Here is a 10,641-nt window from a genome sequence, read left to right on the forward strand (position 1 = left end):
CCATGTGCAGATGAGCTTTGAACCAATGTGGGGGGAAAGACTGTTATTTGCTTTAGTCTTCAGTTTCTCCCACTCCAGTGAGGCAGACAAAACAGAAAAATAAGGATGTTTATTAAGGACATTTCTAGCCCACAGCTAGGGCTCATACTTAGCTCTATGAGCCACTGTCCAGCCTCATCCCCATTCAATGTGAATGACAGTAGGGAGGCTGGGCCACAGGTAGATCCCATTGATCCCACAGTAGGGGGTCCCTCCCACAGTCAGGTATAGATGTACTGCTGAGGACGAAGAGGGAAATCACTGGATTAATATGTTCCTCTACACCCTGCCTGGACCCTTTCATTCTTGCCCACCTTCCAAGACCATGGGTCAAAGGTGCCTAGTACCATGATGTGGGGTATCAAGGGAAGCCCCTTTAGAAGACCCCAGAGCTATGGGGAAAGGACTTCCCTTCCCTTCTCAGCCATCCCAGGCCTTGGGGCCACTGAGGTAGAAGGGGTAGGGGCTGGGCCACTAATCCCCCTTGTGGGCCCTGCTCTGGGCTTGCCCTTTAGGGAACCAGGGGGCTTCTGCTGGTACAGGAGGCCCGGACATCAGCCCAGACTGGAATGTTGCAGTTCTTCCCGAAGCCATGAGGGCACTGGCTGTCCAAGCCGGCTTAGCAGCTTCGACAGATCCAAATTGTGGTTCCGGAAAAAATCCGTAAGAAAAAGGCGGGACTAACAGGAGAAAAATGGAGGCAGAAATGGTAAGGAGTGGAACAAGGATGAGATTTTAGAGACAGACGGGGATACCTTGTCCCTGGCTTTACTCACCTCAGCGTCCATATCTGGATACCTTCGGCCTTTGCTCTTGCCTAGACAGCGAGTCTTACCACCTTCAAGTCCCTGGCACCAGAATCCCTTATCTTCATCAAATCTGCTCAACAGGAAGAGGCCACTAGTTGGTAGGAAGAAAGGAAATTCAAGCCCCATAAATGTACACTACCTCTCCCAGCTCATAGGGACACATGTCTCTTCCAAGCAGACATGGTCAACCTGCTTCCCCATTTCCCCCAGATTCCTCCTCCCCTGGGTCATACTCTCCCACCTGAGGGTCCGTGTGTAGTTCAGAAAGGGTGTGATACCCAGGAACTTCTGGATGCTCTCCATTGAGGCAGCTGGGTTGGAACGCAGCTCTTGCCCATCCACAATCAGCAACTAAAGGGACAGGGATGTGGTTCCCTCTGTCTGTATTCCTTAGAAGCCTCTAGGCTGAAGGGGAAGAGGAGGGGAAGGGGGACCCTAACAAGGGCTACTGGGGAATCATACCTGTCCAGAGGGGTAGTAGGTCAGCCAGCGCTGCAGATGTGTAGAATAGTAGCCAGGGACAAGGCAGCGGTTCTGCAGGGAGCGAAGTGCCAGAGGGGCCTGAGAGGAGGCTGAAATCACCTGGTAGAAGGTATAATTCAGAGCAACTGGGTCTCCATGTGCCCGCTGGTGCTGAAGGACAAGGAATAGGAAGGGAAGGGATGGGTGATGTGACCATTATTCTGCCCTACTCTCGATCTAGTGAATAAATAGCATAGGAATCCTTCCCCAAAGCAACTGGTTTAGTTTCCCTACCTTCTTGCTTCCTGTCTAGCAGTCACCATCTCCCTTAAGCCCTAATGTAGCCCTAGTTTCAGGCTCACCTGATACCAGGAGTAGGCCCTGTCAGCAGGGTTGGTGAGCACAGTGATGATCTTGGCTCGTGGCAAGAGGGCAGCCCCCCGACGTGGTACAACCTCTGAGTCAAAGTAGGTGGCACTTTTTTCAAATAGAAAGTCAGTGCTGGCATTGGAAGGGACAGGGAAGAAGTCCATATACCTAGGAAGTAGTACAGATATGAGGCAGATAATTTGCAGAGTAAGCTGTGTTAGTGGAAGCTGGAATGGGGTATTGGGTGGGGAAGAGTGTTCCTCTGAGAAGCATTCCAGGGGGTCTCAGTCTCACCAATCAATGCCCTTGTGGTAATTAGGGCCGTTGAAGAACTGAATCTCCTCAAAGGTGCTGGGGCTAGGGAAGCTGCTAGTCACAGCTGGGTGCAGGCTCAGGAAGAAGTGAATAGCTGTGGTCCCTAAACGGGAGAGAAAGTCCAAACTATTGGAGAGCAGCCAGATCAAAAACATGAGCTTTAAGGAGGTGAGAAAATAACTACTCTGGGTAGTAATAGTCCCTTTGGACAAACTACAGTGAGAGAAGGAAAGACTAAGAAAGGCCCAAGGAAGGGTTAAAATAGTAGTTCTCAGCCTTGACTGTATTAGAATCACTTGTGGATCTTTAAAAAAAAAAAAAAAAAAAAAATCCACAGATGATTCTGAGGTACCACCAGAATTAAGAATCACTGTCTTAGGAGACTGGATCAAGGAGGGGTGGGTACGAGAAGGGAGTTCTTTGGTGGAAGAATCCTTTGGGTTTAAGGCAGGGGGAAAAATAGTTAGCTAGAGATGATTCACCTGTCTTCTGGGGTCCCACAATCAGGAACTTGGGGAGCCGATCACAGGTTTTCTCCTTGGACCAGATATCTTTGTGTCTCTTGTCATCACAGGGATTCTGAAAGTGAGGCAAAGAATCAGATGTCTAATCTTTCTTTCAACCCTTACCACCTTTAGCATGTCGCTCTGGTCAGCCAGAGCTCCATCCGTACCTGCCAAAGGGGGCTCCGTTCTTGAGGGAACAGTTCAAAGTACTTCCGTGCAAGAGGGACAGGAGGAAGGGTCTGCAGGCGCAGCCGTGTCCAGCATTGGAGAAAGCGCACCAGGCTCTCAAATGTATACAGGCCCAGCCGATCATTTCCATAATTGGACAGATGGGTCATAAAAATGCTGATCTGCAAGGGGGTGCCTGCATGTCAGAAGTGGGAGAGCCTACCCCACCTCTGAATCAGGCTTGGTGAGCAAAGGTCCTAACCTACATACACTTTGGCTTGCCAGTCTTCTAGCCCTTCCTCTCAGCACCTTACCGGATTAAGCAGCACTGTCAGAAAGAGCTCTCCACCTCGGATGCTCCGGTCTAGTTCACGAGAGCCTCCAGGATATTCATTATAGAAGATTGTATGAGTGAAGAGGCCACACGTCTGCCTTGGCAGTACCTAGAAAGCAGGAAAAGAAAGAGACAGATGGGGTTTGAAAGGTGGAATGAAACGTAGGTAAGGGACAAAAGTCCCTACAGTATCAGGATTCCCTGGGTTTGCAGAGGACTGACTTATACCAATAGAACTTACTATGCATTATAACTTTTATCCCTTTACCCCCTATTATGTGAACTTGGACTATAAGTTGACAGGACATAGGACAATGCAGGTTGGTGGCTGTCTAAACATAGGAGTTTGATTCAAGTTTGTATTGAGGGTCCCTCACCATAATGCCATTGTGAATGAAGCCACGGCGGTAGCGGGCAGGGCGGAGATGAGGATACTCCTCAGTGCTGGTCACCTGGATGCCCCACACAGATTTCCAGGCCTCATAGAGCTGCGTGTGGATGGGGTACACACCCGAGTGGTGGGGGGCCACAGCATACCCCAGATCCGTGGGAATCCCATGCTCCTGGGAATGGCATAGACTCTCACCAGGACCTGGTGAGGTTCAGGGAGTAGAGGGTAAAGAGGGTGGGGATGCCTCCACAGAAAGAAAAATGGGACAGGGTAGGGAGAGGGGACCCCATTAAGGGAAGGTTGAAAAGGAAGCATTATCTCGGAAAAAGTATAGGAGAGAGATCCAAGGGGCTCACCAGAGCAAACTGTTTGTTGAGCCTCATCTGGTCAGCCAGCACGGAGCGATTGTGGAACAGGTGCGGCTGCATGTGGCTCCACATGTGGGGGAACCACCAGAACTCTTTGCGGTGCTTCAGCAGCATGTCGTCCCCTGCATCCTCTTCCTCTGTCCCTATGATCACACACTGACCACTGACCACAGCCAGTCAGGCCATGTGCCCTCCTCTATTCTGTAATAATACTGACCACCTCCCATTCTTGGGACAAGACTGCTAACCTCTGACTACCTAAGCCGATTTGCCCTCTCTGCTGACTTGCTCTCCAGCCACCCATGCTAACCTAAATTCATATCCACTGCTAGCTCCTCACAACATTTGGGCCCCAAGCCCTGACCCTTTCCTCCAACTTCTCTGCCTAGGAAGGTGAACAGTGAGGGGTCAGATCAAACTAAGCTTGACTTGCTGAGGGAGCAGAGAATACACTTACCAGTATGATAGAACTTGCCCGAGAAGCCCAAGTTGAAGGTGAAGTTGGGGACTAAGGTCCTGAGTTTGTTCTGGGTGGTCAACAGAGCCTGGGAAGGGTGGCAGGAACATGAGAAATCATGAGAGCAGACTATGTAGGAGAAAAATGAAAAGTGATGCTCTCCCTGACCAAAAAGGGCAGGGATTAATACCTAGGACAAGCTCAGAGTCAAGGGAGTCTGAAAAGACAGAGCCTGAAACAGCTTCTGAGGAAAGAAACTTGAGTCAGGAAAAAGACTGACCTCAACATCAGCCACCTTCATGCGGGTACCTTCTTTGCCCACAAAGATGTCATCGATGTCCACCAAGATGTAACGGTCAAGGTCTAGGCAGAGGCGCTTGCCAGTAAGGTACGCAACAGCATCAACAAAAACAAGTTTGTGGAGCCAGAAGGAAAGGCCATGGCCAAAGAGCACCCGCTGGATGCCATCATGAAGCCCCAGGTCCTGTATGACGGTGGGAAGCCGGGTCCTGCGAGGCACTGGTGCTGGCACAGGGGGCTCAGCTGGCCGAAGGCTGGCAAGAAGCACTGGTTCATATGTGCTATGATTGGATTGGAAGATGGTCCAGTCATCACCAGGCAGTGGCCCAGGTTCCAGGCGGCTGGGGCGTGTGAGGTGCAGTAGGGGGGCAGAAGGATTCACCTGGTAGTCCCGGAGCCCCAAATTTGAGTGTAGGAAAAGGGGAAAGCCCTTGAGCTGGGCACTTAGTAGGCTGTGTTCATGGGCTCGGAAAAAGCCAATGATGCCCACACCATATTCCACACAGTACCGGTCTAGCAGTTCCCGACTCCAGGCATCCAGGTTGACATACTTGAGAAGGTTTTCATAAATGACCAAGACATAGCGGCCACGGGTATGATCAGTCAGTGTAGGCATGTCCCCTCGGCCAGGTGCTAGCTCGGTGCTGTAACGAAAACGACTAGACTCCAAGATGGCCACAATCTCCTGCCCCAGCTGTGAGTATGCACTCTCCACAAACACAAGGACCACAGGTTCAGTTCGTGCTGTTTCTGGTGGTCTGGGGGGCCGTGGTGGGACTGGAGGACGTGCAGGGCCAGGGCCAGCTGCCCCACCACTGCTGCAGTCTCCCAAGGGCAGGGGCAAGGGCTCTTTGGCCTTGGGGCTGGTGGATACATAGTAAGCCAGGAAGCCCATGGAGCCCAAACTGAACGCGATCAGCAGCAGTATGAGGCGGTGCAGTTCCAGCTGCCGAGCTGGGCGTACCACCTTCCACAGCTTGAGCATGGCGGGGAAGGGGAAGTAGGGATGGGGACTACCTCAGGGGATGGGAGGTAGGAGTTCTACAGGCTTGGGCTCTTGCAGGAGGGTAGAAAGATAGAAAAACAAGGGAAAAGGATTTCCTCAGGGTCAGTTCCCTGAAAAGTTGGAGTCAAGTTCCCTTACTTTAGTGTAGGGGAGTTAGAAGGGGCAACAGGGGGCAACTGGACAAAGTCCACTGATATCAGGTCACCATGGCCCCCTGGTCCATGGCTTCAGGATGCAAATCTAGCCAGGCTCCACTCTTGGTCCTGCTGAGCTCCTCACATCAGAGGTCAACAACGTTCATCATCTCTGCTCTCACTATTTGTAAGACAGAGAAATCAAGGGTTACTTCGTTCATCCATTCCCCTCTTCACCCATTTCTCTTACCTCCTGCTCACAGGATGATCTGTTCTCCAAAAACAAAAAACAAAAAAAACCTTCTGTAGAACACCACTGAGTCTCACACCTTCACTTCATAGCTTGTTCCCTTTCTTAGAATACTGTCTAAATTCTCCTTCCTGAGGAGTATATCCAAGGGTTGGAAGGGAACAAATCTTCCACCAGCAAGAGACCAAAAAGCCCAGGAGGCTGAAAATGAACCTGCTCTGTAAGAAGTTTCTAGCCCACGAATGAGCAGTTGGGTCGGTTGTCAGCCTGGGAGGAAAGGACGGAAAGACCCACAAGTCCTGTGCTCCAACGAAATATCAGATAAGAGGAAACTCACGAGTCTGTTAATCTTCCTCATCAATCAAACCCAACATCACAAGTTAAAAGCACTAACGAACTTTCAATCAGGAGGACACTATGGTGGGGGTTGCTGAAGAGGCCGGAGAAATGCTGCTAGCTAATTATTCTATTCACTTCCAAACCCAGAACCTGGGAACTCTATTTTCCATGGCTTTTGAAAAATACTCATCCCCTGCCCTTCACCTCACCTGCACCAGTGTGGGAGAGGTGATAAAAATGGGCTCTAAGATAAGCTCTGAGTCCAGAGTCCCTCTCCCTATCACCTCAGTTTTCCTTCCTAACTCAGCCTTGGTGAGTTATATCCCATCACGGAACAGCTCAGAAAGGTTCTGAGCCAGCCCTGTGGAGATATGAGGGACTGAATCCCGTTACAAAAAAACAGAGCAAACTGTGTGGGGCTGGATGAGAGCAACAGGAGCTTAAGTCATATCCAACCAATAAGAGACGGGTAAGGACAATGTGATCAGAAAACAGTTTCAGGGAGACCTAATTTTGAAGACCGTTTTCTTCAATAGACAGACTGCTTCTAGAAGCTGTATCGTTGCTCTCTCCAGCTTAGCCATTCCTAGTAAGGGCAGTGGCTGGCAATCCTTCTCTACTACCCCCTCCCAGACATACACATCTCAGGGGTGATTAGGCAGAGACAGGGTTCCTCAGAATTGAGAGAGACAATTTAAAAACAGTTCAGCTTTGGCCTGGGCCAAATTAATTGATGTGAAAAGCAAGCTGGGAGAGGATCAAAATGGTGATGGAAAGGGGTGACTCTTAAGAGGTAAAGGAAACTCCTGAGGGGGAAACACAGTAGTACAAAGTCATCACTGGGGTGAGATACTCACCCCTTAATGTTAAGAATAACAGTAAATAGTTACAGTAAACAGTAAATAGCTTACTCTTTGTCAGACATTCTTCTAAGAGCTTCCCATATGTTTAATGCTTACATCAGCCCTGGGAGGTAGGTAAGAGATAGAGACTATTATTACCCCCATTTTACATACGAGTAATCTGAGGTCCAGAGAAGCTTAGAAACTTGCCCAGGATCACACAGCTCAGTCAGTGGAAGAACTGGGATTCAAAGTCAGGCCTGCCAAGCTCCACAGCCGGGGCTCTTAAACCACTGCATGTTGGCTTCACACCTAGAAGCAGCAGCAATATTCAGGGAAGGGGCACTGAGGGAGCTATGGGGTAGAGTGTGGGATGGGATAGGAACGCGGGGTAGGGGATGCTGTACCCGTGGGCAACAGCGGGAGGTTTCTGAGGCAGAAACCAAAGGGGTCACCCAGGCTCGGGCTGGGCGACAGCAACAGTGATAGGGACTGGGGAAGGCAGGGCTGGGGGCCCCGCGCGGGGAGACGAGCGGTGCAGACGCCGTGGGAGGAGGGGGTACCCAGCAGCGACACGGGAATGCGGGGCTGGCATCCCGGGAGGGGGGTACCTGCTGAGGGGGAACATGAGGTCACAGGTAGATATGAAGGGAGCGCTAGTTGGGGACCAGGCAAGGGACGCGCTGAGGAGAGCCTGGCGTGACATCGAGGCAGGCGCTGGGCTGGGAGAGCCCGAAGGGGAGGAGGAGCCCCGTATGGAGGGCCCTGAGGCCACTCCGAGGGAGGCTAGTGGAAGGGACGCACGACCGGGGCGCTCTGGGCCGCACTGGGGGCCGCCCAGAACAACCCCGCGGGTGGTTATGGTGGCTACAGTGAGAGGAAGTCTGTGAGGGGAGGAACTGCGGGAACCGTGGGTGGGGGCCACACTCTGAGTGGGGGTGGTTACCCTCAAGGGCGGCTCACCCGGCGGACTAGGCGGCGTCCCCGCTGGCCCCGGGCTCCGCCGCGTCCCGGGGCTGCCCGGCTTCCCAGCTCTCGGGGCCTCTGGCCGCGTCGCGGTGGCTCCGCCATCTCCGAGCGAACGCTCTGCCGCAGCCGGACCCAACCACCGCTCCCACCCGGGGGGGAGGCGGCGCGCTGCCACTCGCGGCGCCCGCTCAGGTCCCCTCAGAGTCCGGGCCTCGCAGCCGCACTGCCGAGATGCCAAGCAGCCGAACGGTCCTCTGCAGGGCTCTGTGGAACCTCAGCCTCCCGGACGGTGGGCTGCGCGCCCCGCCCGCAGAGGCGCACCCCCTCCTCCCCGCCTGGTGGCACAGTCTGGCGAGCGTCGGGCGCCGCGACTCCCCGGGCAGGGGCGGGCCCAGGCTGCGGGCTCGTCCACTCAGCCCGGCGGAGGGGGAACCGAGTCGGCCCACTGAGGGGCCGGGGGGCGGGGCTGCCCCTGACGCGGGCGGAGCCCGGGGGCGGGGCGAGACCCCTGGCCCACCAGTGAAGGGCCCGCAGCTTTTCCCCACCCTCACCCCCACCTCTGCAGCCGGGTGGGCCAGTTGGTGGCGATAAGTTTATGAGCAGGTTTGCCTCAAAAATGGGCCCCAAGGGAGTGGGAGAAGCTACATCTCTCCATCTGAAGCCTTGTAACCCAGACTGCTAAACTCTTAAGCCTTTGGCTATAAGCCTCCAACAGCAGTAACACAATGGACTGTTTAAAGGTTATTTTATTAAATATCTTCAGTTCAAGGTTTCATTGTAACAAAGCTATGAAGGGTCTACCAACATTCAGAACAAACACTATTTTTAAATTATTTCTATGTCATCATGCAAAAATTCTGCATCAAATGCCTTCCATTTCCTGTTTAAAAGGTGATTTTTTTTTAATAGTCTATAATCTATAGATGCTGACATTAGCCCCAGAAGAGGAGTAAGAATGCTAAGAAGTGGGGCTGGAGCAGCCATATGAAGCTATGGGTCTTAATGAACTCTAAGACCGTTTGTCTTCAAGCCAGCAAAACCAAACCCTGTGGTGAAGGCGTCTGCGTGCTGGTACTGCAGGCTGCAGGGCAAGAAAGGGCTAGGGCCCAGGGGCTGAGGCATGCATGAGGTGCTCAGAGGAGCCTGGCTAAACCCAAGCACCAGCACCAGTGAGTCTACTCTCTTCTCAGCTGGCTCCAAGGTAAATCTGTAGCTTTGCCTCTTCTCCCAGTTCCTGTGCCTCCTACATGTAGTCCAGGAAGCTGGGTTTACCCACCTTTCCCCCAATAGTGCAGATATTTGTGCAGATAAGTCTGCAGAGTTGTTCTGGGGAAACCGAGGCCATGACCCATTGCTCCTCCATTATCTTCTCTCCTAACTGTTTAAAGTATAGATCTTTCTCTCCTGGAATGGAACTCCTTGAGCACAAAGAGGGACAATGAATGTAGGAGCCTTGGCTCTGGACACCTCTTTTGGGTACATGCAGGTGGGGGGGCGATGCCCATGCAGATTGTCCAGCAGTTAAGTCATATACTTCAGTTGGTCAGTAGAGAAGCCTCTTTAAAGAGAACACCTCTTCTTGCTAGAGCAGTCAGGTCAGTCTCAAAGACAGGAAAAGAGATGGACGTGCAGCAAGGGAAGAGTAAGAAGGGAGGCAGTCCTGAGGTCAGCCTGAATGCATAGAAAAACCATCAACTCAATCCCGCTGCCTCACTCCTCCCATCCCACAGGGGCACTTGGCAGAGGGCCCAGGCCCAGATGAGGGTCAGCACGGGGACCACCACCATGAAAAGGCAAGACAAAGATGGTCCAAATCAGCACAGAAACAGAACCGCCAAAGGCAGCAAGGGGAGCCCTGGCCAGGGCCTGGCTCTCTCCTTGCTAAGTTATAAGAAAACAAACACAAAGCAAAGCAGCAACCCCTCCCTCTTCCCAGCTGCAGGTATGGGGCCTCAGTATCAGGGCCCACGTGCATTGTGCATCCTAGAGAAATGGATGAGTAAGTGAGTACATGTCAGACTAACACGAGGTTTCTCATCTGGTTTGCAGCGGACACACTTCAGCACCAATTCTCTTCCCTTCTACACTAAACGAAACAGTACAGCAATGTCCAGGCCCTCAGTCCCGAGGTCACTGCTTCTCAGCTGCCTCCACAGCAGGCTGGGAGCTCTGTGTTCTCTCCCAGGTAGGTCTGATGGCCACGATGTTCTCATCAGCCTCATTCTAGGCGCTATGCAAGTTCAGAAGAAGTCCGTTCCTAGACCTGGGGCAGGCAGGCCACCTCAGGGGCTGCAGTCACATCACAGCCCCCAGAGCTCTGTCAGAGTTCTCGCCTGGTCCCCTGGGTCCACGGAGGCCAGAGGCCGAGCTCACCTCTTCAGGGCTGGCAGGTGAGCCGGCTGCTCATGCCGGGACGGGTGTCACACAAACTCCTGCCTTCTTGCCAGCCCAAGGGCTATCGGTGGTTTTAAAACGCATCATGTTATGGATTCCGGTTTTGTTTTGTTTTTTAAAAACAATCTTTTTTTCTTTTTTTTTTTCTTAAATGTAAAAAACACCTCGGGAAAGCCGAGGCAGAACGGG

The 10,641-nt window shown here is 52.5% G+C and overlaps 1 protein-coding gene across 3 annotated transcripts; it reads right to left on the reverse strand.

Moving 5' to 3' along the window:
• Positions 1 to 94: 94 nt before the first annotated feature.
• Positions 95 to 8,377, reverse strand: NDST2 (N-deacetylase and N-sulfotransferase 2). Of its 3 annotated transcripts, none has more exons than XM_059397817.1 (15): positions 8,053 to 8,377; positions 7,264 to 7,401; positions 4,499 to 5,839; positions 4,219 to 4,306; positions 3,750 to 3,904; positions 3,380 to 3,565; positions 2,983 to 3,111; positions 2,668 to 2,850; positions 2,477 to 2,573; positions 1,974 to 2,097; positions 1,673 to 1,847; positions 1,311 to 1,430; positions 1,090 to 1,199; positions 816 to 918; positions 95 to 719 (listed from the first exon to the last, which is right to left on the reverse strand). In XM_059397817.1, exons 3-15 carry the CDS (start codon positions 5,501 to 5,503, stop codon positions 594 to 596), a joined length of 2,601 nt encoding a protein of 866 aa, XP_059253800.1. In that variant the 5' UTR covers positions 5,504 to 5,839; positions 7,264 to 7,401; positions 8,053 to 8,377; the 3' UTR covers positions 95 to 593. The 3 variants fall into 3 exon arrangements, with proteins under 3 accessions (XP_059253800.1, XP_059253799.1, XP_059253801.1); XM_059397816.1 differs by having other exon boundaries at positions 1,311 to 1,481; positions 8,053 to 8,376; XM_059397818.1 differs by having other exon boundaries at positions 630 to 719; positions 1,127 to 1,199; positions 1,311 to 1,481.
• Positions 8,378 to 10,641: the final 2,264 nt, after the last annotated feature.

The sequence above is a fragment of the Mustela nigripes genome, chromosome 4 (assembly GCF_022355385.1).
Source record: "Mustela nigripes isolate SB6536 chromosome 4, MUSNIG.SB6536, whole genome shotgun sequence".
NCBI lineage: Eukaryota > Metazoa > Chordata > Mammalia > Carnivora > Mustelidae > Mustela > Mustela nigripes.